The 21,688-nt window shown below is 48.5% G+C and overlaps 4 protein-coding genes and 2 pseudogenes across 4 annotated transcripts; 5 read left to right on the top strand and 1 right to left on the bottom strand.

Annotated features, from left to right (window-relative positions):
- The first annotated feature begins 1,081 nt into the window (after window positions 1-1,081).
- LOC117194683 lies at window positions 1,082-1,605 on the top strand. The gene is made up of 2 exons (XM_033399194.1): window positions 1,082-1,446; window positions 1,550-1,605. The coding sequence occupies exon 1, from the start codon at window positions 1,094-1,096 to the stop codon at window positions 1,409-1,411; it is 318 nt and encodes a 105-aa protein (XP_033255085.1). The 5' UTR covers window positions 1,082-1,093; the 3' UTR covers window positions 1,412-1,446; window positions 1,550-1,605.
- A 601-nt stretch (window positions 1,606-2,206) lies between these two features.
- Window positions 2,207-4,042, top strand: LOC117194841 (probable cytochrome P450 12a5, mitochondrial; the record flags this gene model as incomplete). The annotated part of the gene is made up of 4 exons (XM_033399315.1): window positions 2,207-2,353; window positions 2,418-2,905; window positions 2,966-3,413; window positions 3,470-4,042. Coding segments are annotated over exons 1-4 (1,581 nt in total), but the record flags the coding sequence as incomplete, so codon positions are not given.
- A 289-nt stretch (window positions 4,043-4,331) lies between these two features.
- Window positions 4,332-6,379, top strand: LOC117194840 (annotated as a pseudogene).
- A 1,336-nt stretch (window positions 6,380-7,715) lies between these two features.
- Window positions 7,716-10,631, top strand: LOC117194839 (probable cytochrome P450 12a5, mitochondrial; the record flags this gene model as incomplete). Its single annotated transcript, XM_033399314.1, has 3 exons — window positions 7,716-8,105; window positions 8,207-8,726; window positions 10,588-10,631. Coding segments are annotated over 3 exons (954 nt in total), but the record flags the coding sequence as incomplete, so codon positions are not given.
- A 525-nt stretch (window positions 10,632-11,156) lies between these two features.
- LOC117194838 lies at window positions 11,157-17,142 on the bottom strand (annotated as a pseudogene).
- A 319-nt stretch (window positions 17,143-17,461) lies between these two features.
- LOC117194837 (probable cytochrome P450 12a4, mitochondrial) lies at window positions 17,462-18,303 on the top strand. The gene is made up of 3 exons (XM_033399313.1): window positions 17,462-17,486; window positions 17,546-17,993; window positions 18,049-18,303. Exons 2-3 carry the CDS (start codon window positions 17,748-17,750, stop codon window positions 18,301-18,303), a joined length of 501 nt encoding a protein of 166 aa, XP_033255204.1. The 5' UTR covers window positions 17,462-17,486; window positions 17,546-17,747.
- The last annotated feature ends 3,385 nt before the right edge of the window (window positions 18,304-21,688 follow it).

Here is a 21,688-nt window from a genome sequence, read left to right as displayed (position 1 = left end):
CGGATCTGCAGACCGAGTCGTGGGAGAAGCAGGCGGCCATCCTGGATGACATAGCCGCACTCCGAGCCGAGGCCAGCGACCTCACCCGACTCCTCCATGAGACGGTGGACATTGGTCAGAGGCCCTACGATGTGCCACTGATCACATTGCAGCTGAAGCTGGACAAAAGCATTGAGCATCTGCGCGAGGAGCTCTCGAAACGTCGGGCGGAGATCGGGGAGCTGCTGCTCCAGCAGGAGCAGCTCTGCGAAGAGCTGGGCGCACTGCCGCTCCCTCTACTGGCGGACCCGCTGCCCCTGCCCGATGAGATGGACGGCTTTCGCGACCATCTCGACAACCTGCGCTCTCAGCGCGCAGTGCGCCAGACGAAGCTGGACCAGCTGCGCAAGGCCATCAAGCATGACATGAAGATGCTCGAGCTGATGCCCCAGACCGATGCAGAGGATCGCCTACTGAACGATCTGAGCCACAATCTAACACCAGAGACACTAGAGCGGCTGCGGCAGATGCGCAACAGTTATGCCGAGCAGATCCAGGAGCTGCGCTCCAAAATCCATGACATGCGCGAGAAGATCTACGTGCTGTGGGATCGCCTCCAGGAGACGGACGAAAGCGCCATGCGACGAGTGCGCGAGTGCACCGAGAATACGCAGCGCACCTATGACATCCTCCATTCGGAGCTGCAGCGCTGCCAGGCACTGCGCAGCCAGAACCTCAAGACGTTCATCGAGCAGCTGCGCGTCGAGATAAGCAAGTGGTGGGATCTAACGCTCAAGAGCCAGCAACTCCAACTACTACAATAAGAATTACAACGAAGACCTGTTGGAGCTGCACGAGCTGGAGCTGGATGATCTGAAGAGCTTCTACACGTGCAACAAGGAGATTTTCGATCTGTACGAGAGCCGTGCAGAACTTTGGGCCCGCATGCAGGCTCTAGAGGCAAAGGCCAACGAGCCGAATCGTTTCAACAATCGTGGCGGCCAGCTCCTTAAAGAGGAAAAGGAACACAAGAACTTTGAAGAACATGTCCTCAATGTCGACCTCGACAATGTCGTTGCGCAAGACCCCAACAATCCAGCTGATCACTCCCAATATGACCAAGTGCACTGGGAATCTGCACAAGCGACTGAATCCATCAGCAGCCGCCAGCTCTTCGGGGTATCGGACTCCCAACGCCAAGCGCAGCCTCATGAGCTCTCTGAATTCGATACGCCCGTCGCCGTCTACCGCACAGTGGCTGGCCAACAGCCAGCTGAAGGCGTCCAAGTCGCCACTAAAGCGGGTCCGCGTCCTGGACTACACATTGCGTCCACAGACGCAGCATTGGCACACGCTCGAACAAGAAGCCACGCACAAAATCAGCGGTGCCGGATACAAGATCGCCCAGCGATTCCGAGTATATGACCGATGAGACCACTGAAAATGACCGCGAAGCCGGGATCTCCTATGAAGAATTGGTGCCCACGAGTCGCTCCTCAGTGCTGCCCGTCGGCGGGGCTCAGCATCAGCGCAATCGCGTGGCTGTGCCACGAATTCGCCATGTCCTCGAAAACCACAATTCGGTGGCGTCGGCCGCCAACACACCGTCAAAGCAGGCGGTCAATCAGGAGGCCTCGATTTGGCAATCAATTGAAGCTCCCATCGCCACGTGAAAGTCGCATGTGGCCGAATCCACGATGAGATTATTGGAATTTTTATTTGCGTTTTATGTTTGATTTCATTTTTTGTACCTTTATCTGTTTATCTCTGTTTCATTTATTTTCGATGTTGGCCCAATAAAAATTAAATTACCTTCAAGAAGGACAACCGAACCAAAAAAAAAATAACAAGATATAAAAAAGCGCTAAAGATTAGCTTGTTTATATTATTATCAGGCCCAAAACTTTCGGCAGTCTACCGACCATTCCATGCCCAATAAATTAAATTTGGCCAAAAAATCTGATGCCATAATTATGGCGATTTATTTGTTTCATTTCATTGAGAGTCAGATCAATCATAATACTATATTCCTAAATATTCCGTAGAAGGTATAACATAGTCGATCAAATAGCAGTCTATATTAAAAAATATGGCAAATGTTTACAATTATTTCTGTTTGGCATTCGCACGCTCCCGCGAACGTGTTTTGGCACTCTCTCTCTGTCTCTTGTTCTGTTTGTGCTCTGTTATCGGTCAGCTCTTTTTGCAAGAAAGCTCTCGCAGGCCTTTCAAATAGCTAGCTAATGGAATGATTTAGCAGTATAGCTCTGGCAGTGAATGAATTAAGTTCCTAACAAGCAAAATGTTGAAAGTGCGCAGCGGTCTATCTATAATTCAGGCGCAAAAAGCAGCCCTCTCTGTGAGCAGTCCGCTGGTAAATATATAGTTTACATATAGATCCGATATCACAGTGATATACGTTTTTAAATCTCTTGTAGCGTTGGCAGACCACAGCAGCTGTAGCAGAGCCCAGAAATGATGCAGAGTGGCTACAAGCTCGTCCCTTTGATCAGATTCCTAGTACAACTTTTCTGTCTACTGTTCGGAATTTTATGCCTGGAGGAAAATATAGCAAACTGGACATTGTGAAATTGTTCAAAGCTTTGCAAGACGACTATGGAAACATATTATATTTACCAGGTATGATGGAAGGTACGTCATACCTGATGACTCAAAATCCCAAGGGCTTCGAGGTCGTGTTCCGGAACGAAGGAGTGTGGCCGCATCGGCCTGGCAGCGATACTCTTCGCTATCATCGGAAGACTCATAGAAAGGATTTCTTCCAGGGAGTGGAGGGAGCTTTACCCACACAAGGAAAAACCTGGAGCGACTTTCGATCGGCTGTAAATCCTGTCCTAATGCAGCCGAAGAACGTGCGGCTTTACTATAAGAAGATGTCCCAAGTGAACCAGGAGTTTGTGCAACGGTGCGTATGACTGATAATAAATCCCTGTTTACGCTCAAGTATGTTCTCCCGCCTTCACAGTATTAAAGCACTCCGTGATATCGATACCCAGGAAGCTCCAGATGATTTCTTAAACGTAATAAATCGGTGGACCCTTGAGTCAGTCTCTGTGGTGGCTCTGGACAAGCAGTTGGGACTGCTCAAAGAGTCGGGCGATAACGACCAGGCTGTGTTACTTTGCAAGTACCTGGACGATTTTTTTGAATTAACAGCCGATCTGGAGATGAAGCCCTCCATCTGGCGTTACGTTAAAACACCCAAGCTAATGAAGCTAATGAAGTCCCTAAATGCCGTTCAAGAAATAACTTCAGCGTATGTAGATGAAGCTATAGAGCGTCTAGAGAAAGAGGCCAAGGAGGGTGTTGTCCGCCCTGAGAGCGAGCAGAGTGTACTGGAAAAGCTGCTCAAGATCGACAAAAAGGTGGCGACGGTTATGGCCATGGACATGCTAATGGCCGGAGTTGATACCGTACGTAGTCTGTTGTTCTCATACTTACCCTTATCTCATACATCCTTTTTTTGCAGACCTCAAGTACCTTTACAGCGGCCTTGCTGTGCCTTGCCAAGAATCCGGAGAAGCAGGCCGTACTCCGAGAAGAGGTGATGAAGGTTCTACCCGAGAAGGACTCCGAATTCACTGAGGCATCGATGAAGAATGTTCCCTATCTACGTGCCTGCATCAAAGAGTCACAACGGATCTATCCTTTGGTCATCGGCAATGGCCGATTTCTCAATTGGGACAGCGTTTTGAGCGGATACCAAGTGCCAGCTGGTACCTGTGTGTCGATGGTTCCCCTGAGCTTGCTATCAAGCGAGAAGCACTTCCCCAAGGCTGCTGAGTTCCTGCCAGAACGTTGGATTCGTAACGCCACAGACTCCAACGGGCAATGCCCGGCAAATGACTTGAAGCTGAAGAATCCGTTTGTGTTCTTGCCCTTCGGATTTGGACCCCGGATGTGCGTTGGAAAGCGCATCGTGGACATGGAGCTCGAGCTGGGCATCGCTCGACTCATTCGGAACTTTAGCATCGAGTTCAATCATCCCACGGAGAACGCTTTCCGCTCCTCCCTGATCAATTTGCCCAACAGTAAACACATTTCTCATACTAAATTATCTTTACAACTGGAAAACCTTGAAGGAACTTATTTGCAATATAAAGTAGGTGTTTTTTTGGCCGCACGTCAATCAGAATCAACTTGTTTTGTGCTTTGAGGCATGAGGCAAATCAAGCACACAAAATTTTCATTGTGCAATTTGTGCCAACACGAGAGGCGTCACTTATCTGTGCGGAGGCATTTTCCTTGAGCAACACATTGTGCAATCGAAATCCTGCACACATCACATAAATTCCTTCCATTCGCGAATACAAGACCCATTCCTATTGGCTATGGTTGACCCAACCTCCATCAAGGGAGAGATCCTTGAGATGACTGGCGAGCATGTGGAGCAGCTCCATTCAATGTGGTCCCTCATGTTCGAGCCGAAGACATGCGAGGACTTTCTGCACAAACTCAAGACGCACGCAGATAATTTCTATACGGATCTGCTGACCGAGTCGCGGGAGAAGCAGGCGGCCATCCTGGATGACATAGCCGCACTCCGAGCCGAGGCCAGCGACCTCACCCGACTCCTCCATGAGACGGTGGACATTGGTCAGAGGCCCGACGATGTGCCACTGATCATATGGCAGCTGAAGCTGGACAAAAGCATTGAGCATCTGCGCGAGGAGCTCTCGAAACGTCGGGCGGAGATCGGAGAGCTGCTGCTCCAGCAGGAGCAGCTCTGCGAAGAGCTGGGCGCACTGCCGCTCCCTCTACTGGCAGACCCGCTGCCCCTGCCCGATGAGATGGACGGCTTTCGCGACCATCTCGACAACCTGCGCTCTCAGCGCGCAGTGCGCCAGACGGAGCTGGACCAGCTGCGCAAGGCCATCAAGCATGACATGAAGATGCTCGAGCTGATGCCCCAGACCGATGCAGAGGATCGCCTACTGAACGAACTGAGCCACAATCTAACACCAGAGACACTAGAGCGGCTGCGGCAGATGCGCAACAGTTATGCCGAGCAGATCCAGGAGCTGCGCTCCAAAATCCATGACATGCGCGAGAAGATCTACGTGCTGTGGGATCGCCTCCAGGCGACGGACGAGAGCGCCATGCGACGAGTGCGCGAGTGCACCGAGAATACGCAGCGCACCTATGACATCCTCCATTCGGAGCTGCAGCGCTGCCAGGCACTGCGCAGCCAGAACCTCAAGACGTTCATCGAGCAGCTGCGCGTCGAGATAAGCAAGTGGTGGGATCTAACGCTCAAGAGCCAGCAGGAGCGCAAGCGTTTCTCCAACTACTACAATAAGTATTACAACGAAGACCTGTTGGAGCTGCACGAGCTGGAGCTGGATGATCTGAAGAGCTTCTACACTTGCAACAAGGAGATTTTCGATCTGTACGAGAGCCGTGCAGAACTTTGGTCCCGCATGCAGGCTCTAGAGGCAAAGGCCAACGAGCCGAATCGTTTCAACAATCGTGGCGGCCAGCTCCTTAAAGAGGAAAAGGAACACAAGGCCATCACCTCGAAGCTGCCCAAGATTGAGCAGCAGATCACTGAACTGGTACACGCCTATGAGGTGCAATCGCATGGCCCGTTTCTGGTTTATGGCGAGAACATACTGGAGCTGATGGCTGGCGAATGGGAGAACTATCGGCAGGCCAAGCAGAGCTCGGCCCGCAAGAAGGCCCCGCCCACCACGAGGACGGGCAGCAGCAGCAAATTGATGATGCCACCGCCGACTGCCGGTTCAACGGCCCCTCGCACGCCCCGAACTTTGAAGAACATGTCCTCAATGTCGACCTCGACAATGTCGTTGCGCAAGACCCCAACAATCCAGCTGACCACTCCCAATATGACCAAGAGCACTGGGAATCTGCACAAGCGACTGAATCCATCAGCAGCCGCCAGCTCTTCGGGGTATCGGACTCCCAACGCCAGCGCAGCCTCATGAGCTCTCTGAATTCGATACGCCCGTCGCCGTCTACCGCACAGCGGCTGGCCAACAGCCAGCTGAAGACGTCCAAGTCGCCACTAAAGCGGGTCCGCGTCCTGGACAACACATTGCGTCGCAGCGGGGGATTGGGCAGACGCAGCATTGGCACACGCTCGATCAAGAAGCCACGCACAAAATCAGCGGTGCCGGATACAAGATCGCCCAGCGATTCCGAGTATATGACCGATGAGACCACTGAAAATGACCGCGAAGCCGGGATCTCCTATGAAGAATTGGTGCCCACGAGTCGCTCCTCAGTGCTGCCCGTCGGCGGGGCTCAGCATCAGCGCAATCGCGTGGCTGTGCCACGAATTCGCCATGTCCTCGTAAACCACAATTCGGTGGCGTCGGCCGCCAACACACCATCAAAGCAGGCGGTCAATCAGGAGGAGAGGCCTCGATTTGGCAATCAATTGAAGCTCCCATCGCCACGTGAAAGTCGCATGTGGCCGAATCCACGATGAGATTATTGGAATTTTTATTTGCGTTTTATGTTTGATTTCATTTTTTGTACCTTTATCTGTTTATCTCTGTTTCATTTATTTTCGATGTTGGCCCAATAAAAATTAAATTACCTTCAAGAAGGACAACCGAACCAAAAAATAAAATAACAAGATATAAAAAAGCGCCAAAGATTAGCTTGTTTATATTATTATCAGGCCCAAAACTTTCGGCAGTCTACCGACCATTCCATGCCCAATAAATTAAATTTGGCCAAAAAATCTGCTGCCATAATTATGGCGATTTATTTGTTTTATTTCATTGAGAGTCAGATCAATCAAATGTTTACAATTATTTCTGTTTGGCATTCGCACGCTCCCGCGAACGTGTGTTGGCACTCTCTCTCTCTCTTGTTCTGTTTGTGCTCTGTTATCGGTCAGCTCTTTTTGCAACAAAGCTCTCGCAGGCCTTTCAAATAGCTAGCTAATGGAATGATTTAGCAGTATAGCTCTGGCAGTGAATGAATTAAGTTCCTAACAAGCAAAATGTTGAAAGTGCTCAGCGGTCTATCTATAATTCAGGCGCAAAAAGCAGCCCTCTCTGTCAGCAGTCCGCTGGTAAATATATAGTATACATATAGATCCGATATCACAGTGATATACGTTTTTAAATCTCTTGTAGCGTTGGCAGACCACAGAAGCTGTAGCAGAGCCCAGAAATGATGCAGAGTGGCTACAAGCTCGTCCCTTTGATCAGATTCCTAGTACAACTTTTCTGTCTACTGTTCGGAATTTTATGACTGGAGGAAAATATAGCAAACTGGACATTGTGGAATTGTTCAAAGCTTTGCAAGACGACTATGGAAACATATTATATTTACCAGGTATGATGGGAGGTACGTCATACCTGATGACTCACAATCCCAAGGACTTCGAGGTCGTGTTCCGGAACGAAGGAGTGTGGCCGCATCGGCCTGGCAGCGATACTCTTCGCTATCATCGGAAGACTCATAGAAAGGATTTCTTCCAGGGAATGGAGGGAGCTTTACCCACACAAGGAAAAACCTGGAGCGACTTTCGATATGCTGTAAATCCTGTCCTAATGCAGCCGAAGAACGTGCGGCTTTACTATAAGAAGATGTCCCAAGTGAACCAGGAGTTTGTGCAACGGTGCGTATGACTGATAATAAATCCCTGTTTACGCTCAAGTATGTTCTCCCCCTTTCACAGTATTAAAGCACTCCGTGATATCGATACCCAGGAAGCTCCAGATGATTTCTTAAACGTTTTAAATCGGTGGACCCTCGAGTCAGTCTCTGTGGTGGCTCTGGACAAGCAGTTGGGACTGCTCAAAGAGTCGGGCGATAACGACCAGGCTGTGTTACTTTTCAAGTACCTGGACGATTTTTTTGAATTAACAGCCGATCTGGAGATGAAGCCCTCCATCTGGCGTTACGTTAAAACTCCCAAGCTAATGAAGCTAATGAAGTCCCTAGATGGCGTTCAAGAAATAACTATGGCGTATGTAGACGAAGCTATAGAGCGTCTAGAGAAAGAGGCCAAGGAGGGTGTTGTCCGCCCTGAGAGCGAGCAGAGTGTACTGGAAAAGCTGCTCAAGATCGACAAAAAGGTGGCGACGGTTATGGCCATGGACATGCTAATGGCCGGAGTGGATACTGTAAGTAGTCTGTTGTTCTCATACTTACCCTTATCTCATACATCCTTTTTTTCCAGACCTCAAGTACCTCAAGTACAGCGGCCTTGCTGTGATTTGCCAAGAATCCGGAGAAGCAGGCCGTACTTCGAGAAGAGGTGATGAAGGTTCTACCCGAGAAGGACTCCGAATTCACTGAGGCATCGATGAAGAACGTTCCCTATCTACGTGCCTGCATCAAAGAGTCACAACGGATCTATCCTTTGGTCATCGGCAATGGCCGATTTCTCAATCGGGACAGCGTTTTGAGCGGATACCAAGTGCCAGCTGGTACCTGTGTGTCGATGGTTCCCCTGAGCTTGCTATCAAGCGAGGAGCACTTCCACAAGTCTGCTGAGTTCCTGCCAGAACGTTGGATTCGTAACGCCACAGACTCCAACGGGCAATGCCCGGCAAATGACTTGAAGCTGAAGAATCCGTTTGTGTTCTTGCCCTTCGGATTTGGACCCCGGATGTGCGTTGGAAAGCGCATCGTGGACATGGAGCTCGAGCTGGGCATCGCTCGACTCATTCGGAACTTTAGCATCGAGTTCAATCATCCCACGGAGAACGCTTTCCGCTCCTCCCTGATCAATTTGCACAACAGTAAACACATTTCTCATCCTAAATTATCTTTACAACTGGAAAACCTTGAAGGAACTTATTTGCAATATAAAGGTGTTTTTTTTGGCCGCACGTCAATCAGAATCAACTTGTTTTGTGCTTTGAGGCATGAGGCAAATCAAGCACACAAAATTTTCATTGTGCAATTTGTGCCAACACGAGAGGCGTCACTTATCTGTGCGGAGGCATTTTCCTTGAGCAACACATTGTGCAATCGAAATCCTGCACACATCACATAAATTCCTTCCATTCGCGAACACAAGACCCATTCCTATTGGCTATGGTTGACCCAACCTCCATCAAGGGAGAGATCCTTGAGATGACTGGCGAGCATGTGGAGCAGCTCCATTCAATGTGGTCCCTCATGTTCGAGCCGAAGACATGCGAGGACTTTCTGCACAAACTCAAGGGGCACGCGGATAATTTCTATACGGATCTGCTGACGGGAGAAGCAGGCGGCCATCCTGGATGACATAGCCGCACTCCGAGCCGAGACCAGCGACCTCACCCGACTCCTCCATGAGACGGTGGACATTGGTCAGAGGCCCGACGATGTGCCACTGATCATATGGCAGCTGAAGCTGGACAAAAGCATTGAGCATCTGCGCGAGGAGCTCTCGAAACGTCGGGCGGAGATCGGGGAGCTGCTGCTCCAGCTGGCGCAGCTCTGCGAAGAGCTGGGCGCACTGCCGCTCCCTCTACTGGCGGACCCGCTGCCCCTGCCCGATGAGATGGACGGCTTTCGCGACCATCTCGACAACCTGCGCTCTCAGCGCGCAGTGCTCCAGACGGAGCTGGACCAGCTGCGCAAGGCCATCAAGCATGACATGAAGATGCTCGAGCTGATGCCCCAGACCGATACAGAGGATCGCCTACTGAACGAACTGAGCCACAATCTAACACCAGAGACACTACAGCGGCTGCGGCAGATGCGCAACAGTTATGCCGAGCAGATCCAGGAGCTGCGCTCCAAAATCCATGACATGCGCGAGAAGATCTACGTGCTGTGGGATCGCCTCCAGCAGACAGACGAGAGCGCCATGCGACGAGTGCGCGAGTGCACCGAGAATACGCAGCGCACCTATGACATCCTCCATTCGGAGCTGCAGCGCTGCCAGGCACTGCGCAGCCAGAACCTCAAGACGTTCATCGAGCAGCTGCGCGTCGAGATAAGCAAGTGGTGGGATCTAACGCTCAAGAGCCATCAGGAGCGCAAGCGTTTCTCCAACTACTACAATAAGTATTACAACGAAGACCTGTTGGAGCTGCACGAGCTGGAGCTGGATGGTATGAAGAGCTTCTACACGTGCAACAAGGAGATTTTCGATCAGTACGAGAGCCGTGCAGAACTTTGGTCCCGCATGCAGGCTCTAGAGGCAAAGGCCAACGAGCCGAATCGTTTCAACAATCGTGGCGGCCAGTTCCTTAAAGAGGAAAAGGAACGCAAGGCCATCACCTCGAAGCTGCCCAAGATTGAGCAGCAGATCACTGAACTGGTGCACGCCTATGAGGTGCAATCGCATGGCCCGTTTCTGGCTTATGGCGAGAACATACTGGAGCTGATGGCTGGCGAATGGGAGAACTATCGGCAGGCCAAGCAGAGCTCGGCCCGCAAGAAGGCCCCGCCCACCACGAGGACGGGCAGCAGCAGCAAATTGATGATGCCACCGCCGACTGCCGGTTCAACGGCCCCTCGCACGCCCCGAACTTTGAAGAACATGTCCTCAATGTCGACCTCGACAATGTCGTTGCGCAAGACCCCAAAAATCCAGCTGATCACTCCCAATATGACCAAGAGCACTGGGAATCTGCACAAGCGACTGAATCCATCAGCAGCCGCCAGCTCTTCGGGGTATCGGACTCACAACGCCAAGCGCAGCCTCATGAGCTCTCTGAATTCGATACGCCCGTCGCCGTCTACCGCACAGCGGCTGGCCAACAGCCAGCTGAAGGCGTCCAAGTCGCCACTAAAGCGGGTCCGCTTCTCCCGCGACTCGGTCAGCAGATCCGTATAGAAATTATCCGCGTGCGCCTTGAGTTTGTGCAGAAAGTCCTCGCATGACTTCGGCTCGAACATGAGGGATCACATTGAATGGAGCTGCTCCACATGCTCGCCAGTCATCTCAAGGATCTCTCCCTTGATGGAGGTTGGGTCAACCATAGCCAATAGGAATGGGTCTTGTATTCGCGAATGGAAGGAATTTATGTGATGTGTGCAGGATTTCGATTGCACAATGTGTTGCTCAAGGAAAATGCCTCCGCACAGATAAGTGACGCCTCTCGTGTTGGCACAAATTGCACAATGAAAATTTTGTGTGCTTGATTTGCCTCATGCCTCAAAGCACAAAACAAGTTGATTCTGATTGACGTGCGGCCAAAAAAACACCTACTTTATATTGCAAATAAGTTCCTTCAAGGCAAATTGATCAGGGAGGAGCGGAAAGCGTTCTCCGTGGGATGATTGAACTCGATGCTAAAGTTCCGAATGAGTCGAGCGATGCCCAGCTCGAGCTCCATGTCCACGATGCGCTTTCCAACGCACATCCGGGGTCCAAATCCGAAGGGCAAGAACACAAACGGATTCTTCAGCTTCAAGTCATTTGCCGGGCATTGCCCGTTGGAGTCTGTGGCGTTACGAATCCAACGTTCTGGCAGGAACTCAGCAGCCTTGGGGAAGTGCTCCTCGCTTGATAGCAAGCTCAGGGGAATCATCGACACACAGGTACCAGCTGGCACTTGGTATCCGCTCAAAACGCTGTCCCGATTGAGAAATCGGCCATTGCCGATGACCAAAGGATAGATCCGTTGTGACTCTTTGATGCAGGCACGTAGATAGGGAACGTTCTTCATCGATGCCTCAGTGAATTCGGAGTCCTTCTCGGGTAAAACCTTCATCACCTCTTCTCGGAGTACGGCCTGCTTCTCCGGATTCTTGGCAAGGCACAGCAAGGCCGCTGTAAAGGTACTTGAGGTCTGGAAAAAAAGGATGTATGAGATAAGGGTAAGTATGAGAACAACAGACTACGTACGGTATCCACTCCGGCCATTAGCATGTCCATGGCCGTAACCGTCGCCACCTTTTTGTCGATCTTGAGCAGCTTTTCCAGTACACTCTGCTCGCTCTCAGGGCGGACAACACCCTCCTTGGCCTCTTTCTCTAGACGCTCTATAGCTTCGTCTACATACGCTGAAGTTATTTCTTGAACGCCATTCATTAGCTTCATTAGCTTGGGTGTTTTAACGTAACGCCAGATGGAAAGCTTCATCTCCAGATCGGCTGTTAATTCAAAAAAATCGTCCAGGTACTTGAAAAGTAACACAGCCTGGTCGTTATCGCCCGACTCTTTGAGCAGTCCCAACTGCTTGTCCAGAGCCACCACAGAGACTGACTCGAGGGTCCACCGATTTATAACGTTTAAGAAATCATCTGGAGCTTCCTGGGTATCGATATCACGGAGTGCTTTAATACTGTGAAGGGGGGAGAACATACTTAAGCGTAAACAGGGATTTAATATAAGTCATACGCACCGTTGCACAAACTCCTGGTTCACTTGGGACATCTTCTTATAGTTCTTCGGCTGCATTAGGACAGGATTTACAGCCGATCGAAAGTCGCTCCAGGTTTTTCCTTGTGTGGGTAAAGCTCCCTCCATTCCCTGGAAGAAATCCTTTCTATGAGTCTTCGGATGATAGCGAAGAGTATCGCTGCCAGGCCGATGCGGCCACACTCCTTCGTTCCGGAACACGACCTCGAAGTCCTTGGGATTGTGAGTCATCAGGTATGACGTACCTCCCATCATACCTGGTAAATATAATATGTTTCCATAGTCGTCTTGCAAAGCTTTGAACAATTTCACAATGTCCAGTTTGCTATATTTTCCTCCAGGCATAAAATTCCGAACAGTAGACAGAAAAGTTGTACTAGGAATCTGATCAAAGGGACGAGCTTGTAGCCACTCTGCATCATTTCTGGGCTCTGCTACAGCTGCTGTGGTCTGCTAACGCTACAAGAGATTTAAAAACGTATATCACTGTTATATCGGATCTATATGTATACTATATATTTACCAGCAGACTGCTGACAGAGAGGGCTGCTTTTTGCGCCTGAATTATAGATAGACCGCTGCGCACTTTCAACATTTTGCTTGTTAGGAACTTAATTCATTCACTGCCAGAGCTATACTGCTAAATCATTCATTCCATTAGCTAGCTATTTGAAAGGCCTGCGAGAGCTTTGTTGCAAAAAGAGCTGACCGATAACAGAGCACAAACAGAAGAAGAGAGAGAGAGAGTGCCAAAACACGTTCGCGGGAGCGTGCGAATGCCAAACAGAAATAATTGTAAACATTTGCCATATTTTTTTAATATAAACTGCTATTTGATCGACTATGTTATACCTTCTACGGAATATTTAGGAATATAGTATTATGATTGATCTGACTCTCAATGAAATGAAACAAATAAATCGCCATAATTATGGCATCAGATTTTTTGGCCAAATTTAATTTATTGGGCATGGAATGGTCGATAGACTGCCGAAAGTTTTGGGCCTGATAATAATATAAACAAGCTAATCTTGAGCGCTTTTTTATATCTTGTTTTTTTTTTTTTTGGTTCGGTTGTCCTTCTTGAAGGTAATTTAATTTTTATTGGGCCAACATCGAAAATAAATGAAACAGAGATAAACAGATAAAGGTACAAAAAATAAAATCAAACATAAAACGCAAATAAAAATTCCAATAATCTCATCGTGGATTCGGCCACATGCGACTTTCACGTGGCCATGGGAGCTTCAATTGATTGCCAAATCGAGGCCTCTCCTCCTGATTGACCGCCTGCTTTGACGGTGTGTTGGCGGCCGACGCCACCGAATTGTGGTTTACGAGGACATGGCGAATTCGTGGCACAGCCACGCGATTGCGCTGATGCTGAGCCCCGCCGACGGGCAGCACTGAGGAGCGACTCGTGGGCACCAATTCTTCATAGGAGATCCCGGCTTCGCGGTCATTTTCAGTGCTCTCATCGGTCATATACTCGGAATCGCTGGGCGATCTTGTATCCGGCACCGCTGATTTTGTGCGTGGCTTCTTGTTCGAGCGTGTGCCAATGCTGCGTCTGCCCAATCCCCCGCTGCGACGCAATGTGTTGTCCAGGACGCGGACCCGCTTTAGTGGCGACTTGGACGCCTTCAGCTGGCTGTTGGCCAGCAGCTGTGCGGTAGACGGCGACGGGCGTATCGAATTCAGAGAGCTCATGAGGCTGCGCTTGGCGTTGGGAGTCCGATACCCCGAAGAGCTGGCGGCTGCTGATGGATTCAGTCGCTTGTGCAGATTCCCAGTGCTCTTGGTCATATTGGGAGTGATCAGCTGGATTGTTGGGGTCTTGCGCAACGACATTGTCGAGGTCGACATTGAGGACATGTTCTTCAAAGTTCGGGGCGTGCGAGGGGCCGTTGAACCGGCAGTCGGCGGTGGCATCATCAATTTGCTGCTGCTGCCCGTCCTCGTGGTGGGCGGGGTCTTCTTGCGGGCCGAGCTCTGCTTGGCCTGCCGATAGTTCTCCCATTCGCCAGCCATCAGCTCCAGTATGTTCTCGCCATAAACCAGAAACGGGCCATGCGATTGCACCTCATAGGCGTGCACCAGTTCAGTGATCTGCTGCTCAATCTTGGGCAGCTTCGAGGTGATGGCCTTGTGTTCCTTTTCCTCTTTAAGGAGCTGGCCGCCACGATTGTTGAAACGATTCGGCTCGTTGGCCTTTGCCTCTAGAGCCTGCATGCGGGACCAAAGTTCTGCACGGCTCTCGTACAGATCGAAAATCTCCTTGTTGCACGTGTAGAAGCTCTTCAGATCATCCAGCTCCAGCTCGTGCAGCTCCAACAGGTCTTCGTTGTAATACTTATTGTAGTAGTTGGAGAAACGCTTGCGCTCCTGCTGGCTCTTGAGCGTTAAATCCCACCACTTGCTTATCTCGACGCGCAGCTGAGGTTCTGGCTGCGCAGTGCCTGGCAGCGCTGCAGTTCTGAATGGAGGATGTCATAGGTGCGCTGCGTATTCTCGGTGCACTCGCGCACTCGTCGCATGGCGCTCTCGTCCGTCTCCAGGAGGCGATCACACAGCACGTAGATCTTCTCGCGCATGTCATGGATTTTGGAGCGTAGCTCCTGGATCTGCTCGGCATAACTGTTGCGCATCTGCCGCAGCCGCTCTAGTGTCTCTGGTGTTAGATTGTGGCTCAGATCGTTCAGTAGGCGATCCTCTGCATCGGTCTGGGGCATCAGCTCGAGCATCTTCATGTCATGCTTGATGGCCTTGCGCAGCTGGTCCAGCTCCGACTGGCGCACTGCGCGCTGAGAGCGCAGGTTGTCGAGATGGTCGCGAAAGCCGTCCATCTCATCGGGAAGGGGCAGCGGGTCCGCCAGTAGAGGGAGCGGCAGTGCGCCCAGCTCTTCGCAGAGCTGCTCCTGCTGGAGCAGCAGCTCCCCGATCTCCGCCCGACGTTTCGAGAGCTCCTCGCGCAGATGCTCAATGCTTTTGTCCAGCTGCCATATGATCAGTGGCACATCGTCGGGCCTCTGACCAATGTCCACCGTCTCATGGAGGAGTCGGGTGAGGTCGCTGGCCTCGGCTCGGAGTGCGGCTATGTCATCCAGGATGGCCGCCTGCTTCTCCCGCGACTCGGTCAGCAGATCCGTATAGAAATTATCCGCGTGCGCCTTGAGTTTGTGCAGAAAGTCCTCGCATGTCTTCGGCTCGAACATGAGGGACAACATTGAATGGAGCTGCTCCACATGATCGCCAGTCATCTCAAGGATCTCTCCCTTGATGGAGGTTGGGTCAACCATAGTCAATAGGAATGGGTCTTGTATTCGCGAATGGAAGGAATTTATGTGATGTGTGCAGGATTGATTCTGATTGATGTGCGGCCAAAAAAACACCTACTTTATATTGCAAATAAGTTCCTTCAAGGTTTTCCAGTTGTAAAGATAATTTAGGATGAGAAATGTGTTTACTGTTGGGCAAATTGATCAGGGAGGAGCGGAAAGCGTTCTCCGGGGGATGATTGAACTCGATGCTAAAGTTCCGAATGAGTCGAGCGATGCCCAGCTCGAGCTCCATGTCCACGATGCGCTTTCCAACGCACATCCGGGGTCCAAATCCGAAGGGCAAGAACACAAACGGATTCTTCGGCTTCAAGTCATTTGCCGGGCATTGCCCGTTGGAGTCTGTGGCGTTACGAATCCAACGTTCTGGCAGGAACTCAGCAGCCTTGGGGAGGTGCTCCTCGCTTGACAGCAAGCTCAGGGGAACCATCGACACACAGGTACCAGCTGGCACTTGATATCCGCTCAAAACGCTGTCCCGATTGAGAAATCGGCCATTGCCGATGACCAAAGGATAGATCCGTTGTGACTCTTTGATGCAGGCACGTAGATAGGGAACGTTCTTCATCGATGCCTCAGTGAATTCGGAGTCCTTCTCGGGTAGAACCTTCATCACCTCTTCTCGGAGTACGGCCTGCTTCTGCGGATTCTTGGCAAGGCACAGCAAGGCCGCTGTAAAGGTACTTGAGGTCTGGAAAAAAAGGATGTATGAGATAAGGGTAAGTATGAGAACAACAGACTACGTACGGTATCCACTCCGGCCATTAGCATGTCCATGGCCATAACCGTCGCCACCTTTTTGTCGATCTTGAGCAGCTTTTCCAGTACACTCTGCTCGCTCTCAGGGAGGACAACACCCTCCTTGGCCTCTTTCTCTAGACGCTCTATAGCTTCGTCTACATACGCTGAAGTTATTTCTTGAACGCCATCTAGGGACTTCATTATCTTCATTAGCTTGGGTGTTTTAACGTAACGCCAGATGGAGGGCTTCATCTCCAGATCGGCTGTTAATTCAAAAAAATCGTCCAGGTACTTGAAAAGTAACACAGCCTGGTCGTTATCGCCCGACTCTTTGAGCAGTCCCAACTGCTTGTCCAGAGCCACCACAGAGACTGACTCGAGGGTCCACCGATTTATAACGTTTAAGAAATCATCTGGAGCTTCCTGGGTATCGATATCACGGAGTGCTTTAATACTGTGAAGGGGGGAGAACATACTTGAGCGTAAACAGGGATTTATTATCAGTCATACGCACCGTTGCACAAACTCCTGGTTCACTTAGGACATCTTCTTATAGTAAAGCCGCACGTTCTTCGGCTGCATTAGGACAGGATTTACAGCCGATCGAAAATCGCTCCAGGTTTTTCCTTGTGTGGGTAAAGCTCCCTCCACTCCCTGGAAGAAATCCTTTCTATGAGTCTTCCGATGATAGCGAAGAGTATCGCTGCCAGGCCGATGCGGCCACACTCCTTCGTTCCGGAACACGACCTCGAAGTCCTTGGGATTGTGAGTCATCAGGTATGACGTACCTCCCTCATACCTGGTAAATATAATATGTTTCCATAGTCGTCTTGCAAAGCTTTGAACAATTTCACAATGTCGTTTGCTATATTTTCCTCCAGGCATAAAATTCCGAACAGTAGACAGAAAAGTTGTACTAGGAATCTGATCAAAGGGACGAGCTTGTAGCCACTCTGCATCATTTCTGGGCTCTGCTACAGCTGCTGTGGTCTGCCAACGCCACAAGAGATTTAAAAACGTATATCACTGTGATATCGGATCTATATGTATACTATATATTTACCAGCGGACTGCTGACAGAGAGGGCTGTCCCAAGTGAACCAGGAGTTTGTGCAACGGTGAGTATGACTGATAATAAATCCCTGTTTACGCTCAAGTATGTTCTCCCCCTTCACAGTATTAAAGCACTCCGTGATATCGATACCCAGGAAGCTCCAGATGATTTCTTAAACGTTATAAATCGGTGGACCCTCGAGTCAGTCTCTGTGGTGGCTCAGGACAAGCAGTTGGGACTGCTCAAAGAGTCGGGCGATAACGACCAGGCTGTGTTACTTTTCAAGTACCTGGACGATTTTTTTGAATTAACAGCCGATCTGGAGATGAAGCCCTCCATCTGGCGTTACGTTAAAACACCCAAGCTAATGAAGCTAATGAAGTCCCTAGATGGCGTTCAAGAAATAACTTCAGCGTATGTAGACGAAGCTATAGAGCGTCTAGAGAAAGAGGCCAAGGAGGGTGTTGTCCGCCCTGAGAGCGAGCAGAGTGTACTGGAAAAGCTGCTCAAGATCGACAAAAAGGTGGCGACGGTTATGGCCATGGACATGCTAATGGCCGGAGTGGATACCGTACGTAGTCTGTTGTTCTCATACTTACCCTTATCTCATACATCCTTTTTTCCAGACCTCAAGTACCTTTACAGCGGCCTTGCTGTGCCTTGCCAAGAATCCGGAGAAGCAGGCCGTACTCCGAGAAGAGGTGATAAAGGTTCTACCCGAGAAGGACTCCGAATTCACTGAGGCATCGATGAAGAACGTTCCTATCTACGTGCCTGCATCAAAGAGTCACAACGGATCTATCCTTTGGTCATCGGCAATGGCCGATTTCTCAATTGGACAGCGTTTTGAGCAGATATGTAGTAGCCAGCACAAAATATAGGGAATTGGTTATCTTCTTTCGTCTCGTGAGACCCCCTAGTGATATTTCGAACGATCAAGCTTTAGCCGCTCTTAAGGTTGGATCAAAGCCTTAGCCGCTCTTAAGTCCGAACGCCCACGAACACATACAAGCGACGGACAGTTGGAATCATAGACGGCAATCGTACGATTGCACAGTTAAGCTATGCTGTGCATTAGACGATCGTTTTATGCTGCTGCGAATGTTCTGGATCATACGATTGCACAGTTAGTACAAAGCTCAAAAGCTCTGCTGCAGTGGCTACTCAGTCCATCGTCTATTACTGCTTTGAACAATATAAGAAAGTTGATCGATCTGTAAAGACGTGATAATTTCCGAGTGCGAGCAACATACATATTGCACACACATATATATAGTGCTATCCGGAAAATATATATATTTCCACAAATATATGCTGGAAGCATATAGTTACAAGTGCCGTACAGTTCAGTGGTCAGTGAATGACAAGAATGTAGTGCAGATATATTTGGGAAAAGAGGTATGTTTTCATATAAGTGCCGTGCACGTGCTGACATAACCTATGTTGCAGGGAGGTGTACCTAAGCTGCCCCATCGCGGTATAGTCTCGAGAAGACTACCCTGGGAGCTGGCTTAGGCGAACAGTTGTCGAGGGTTCTCCAACTCCATCCATAATTCATCTTTTCTGGACCTTATATTGCCACCAAGTCGGAATCTCCAAAGATCCAAGTGGAACAGATCAGCCTTAATCGCCAAGAATATTTAGTGCTGCTCAGACATAAATAACTAAATACAAGCTTGGCGGAAGATTCGTCAGTACGGCCCGGAACCATATACATCGCACCTGTTGACCTCTAACCAACTTCAGGCGGTCAACAGTCTACAAAGCAGCAGCACAGGATCGAGTTTTGTCCAATTTACATTTAATTCATTATCAAGTTCCAACGCATAAACATCAGCAGTTTAACGTAATGTAACTGAAACTTTATTAACACCCCTCTTTGATGTTACGCGCGTACATACCTACATACATATGTGCATATGCACACTAAATTGTCTTCGTTTGCTACCTTTTGGTTCAATTTTCGCGATAGAGCATAACAATTAAATTTCTGTCTGTATTATGAAAACCAAAACAACTGACTGATGACTATGCGACGGTGTTTGTAGCGTAATTGTATTGTATGCATTATATATTTATGATTTCCATATTTTAAACAGCTGCGGTCAACATCTACGACATCATTGGGCCCAACGATCAGCGTAAGACAATAACGCCGGAGTGAGTAATTATGTACAGCAAAAAGTAGTTTGGTCAAAAGAGCCTATTAACTTGAAAGTGTAGATATGCATACAGTGTATAATGATTCAAACCCGTCTGCTCAGTGTGTATAATGCACCCCAGTCTGATCTAGCTTTTGTTTACGATTTCGATTCTTATTCTCTCGTTTATATATATATATATATCTATACCCTAATGTTTTTCATGCTTTAAAATAATGAATTTATAACTAAGCTTATATGATAATTAGGATTAAGGAAATATTACCCACAAATTAGAAGCTAAGTCAATTGTTGTGTTTCTACAACTGCAACGTAATGAATATTGAAATTGAAGTCTCACATTATATTAAAATATGAATCTTTTTGGATTGAAATGAATCTTTAAAATCATAAAAATGGCCTGTCGAGTATCCGTGCCAGGATCTTATAAAATGTGGTAAACCTTAGTAAAGGATTGATCAAGGGACAATGCAAGAACTCGAACGCAATGTCATGGTAGGGAGGGTACAGAAGAGAGGGACAAGCAACACCTAGGTTCTCTCTAAATAGAAATGGTTCAGTAGGGCTTTTTTTTTGGCGTGTCGGCGCTATCAGTATTTCAGTTTCCTTTGTTTTATATAATCACTTATAGTTCCCGTAAAGTGCACTAATTAAATGTAGTGGAGTACGATAGTACAATTAGGCGAGGAAGAACCCCGACCATCCGGCGAGCTAGACCCGAGCCTAGCAAGAGTGCACACGACCAACCCTATTTGTACCCCGTCCTTAAGTCAGTCATGGTCATCTGCTGATACCGAGGGCCTATATATCTGTTTACATATATATATATTTAAACTCAGGTACCCTACACATTTATGGCGCCCAACGTGGGGCCAGGCAACTTGCCTTAGAATCTAAAACCAATTCAGAGCCGATATTAAAATTTGGATTTATAGTGTCTTACTATATAGGCCGTTTAGTTTAATAAGACAAGCAAATCTTGCCTTGGTTCTCCAAGCTCAACCGGTAATACATCAAAATTTCAACGACACATTTTCTTTTGCAAAATATTGCACAAAGGTTAAAGATTTCAAAATTTATACTTTGACTCGGTTTTCGGATTTAGCAACTGCAATTCATTTTATTTCGGATTGGTTGACCAAAACAGACCTACAGTATCGAATTGTGAGTATCAGAGACAGTTATGCAATATCATACAGTGATCAGAATAAACAGGAATTGTTTTAGGATTTAGCGGTTCCAATTCAGTTTATTTTGGATTGATCGACCAAAGCAAACCTGCTTTTTCACTTTAGGCATCTTGAGTTATTCGGATTTACAATTTTATATTGCCAAATCGCGATAGTTGTCCAATGATTCAGTGCACGAGGTCATTAACTGATAATTAGTCCATATTAACGAAAATAGAAAAGCCTACTGAAACCAAATAGATATTTCGTAAGTATTCTGGCATGTGGGAAAGACAGACATTATTATTACAATTAATACCTTCTTATATAATTTTTTTTTATTATTTTTTTTTTTCTTTAATTCCTTAAATATTGTCTGATATACAATGGCTGTAAGGCGAAGTACAGATGACATAACAACTGCGTTGCAGGAAGCAGAACCATTTTGTGGAATTTGCAACGAAGTATTGGGAACTAGTGAGATTATAGCCAACACCCCGTGTAGACACAAATTCCATAAACTTTGTATTTTGGAACAGATTAGGACAAACCCAAAATGTCCCACCTGTTCATTAGATTGTTCTGCTCTGGCACTAACATTCTCTAACAACCCGTTGTTAGCCGAGCTTAACGCCGAAGGAACACGACCAACTAGTGCTAACGAATCTTTTAGCGCAATAGACGGAACGTCTAATCGACCTAAAAAGGGCCAAAAGTTTATTAGAAGGGGTATGAATACGAGAGCAACTCAACGATCCAGGTTAGATCGCTCACTAACAGAAACTGAAACCAACAACACAACCCTTCCAATAACCTCTCAAGTGGAAATCGCTAACTACGTCCAGTCTGCTGTAAGCCTTCAACAGGCTCAGTTAATGGAACAACTAACTTCATTTTTAAGCAAAACAATTGAATCTTCGATTCAAAGTCAATTA

This window comes from Drosophila miranda (assembly GCF_003369915.1).
Source record: "Drosophila miranda strain MSH22 chromosome Y unlocalized genomic scaffold, D.miranda_PacBio2.1 Contig_Y3_pilon, whole genome shotgun sequence".
NCBI classification, from domain to species: Eukaryota; Metazoa; Arthropoda; class Insecta; order Diptera; family Drosophilidae; genus Drosophila; species Drosophila miranda.
The sequence above is the reverse complement of the archived record's forward strand: the minus strand, read 5'-3'. Positions and strand labels throughout refer to the sequence as shown.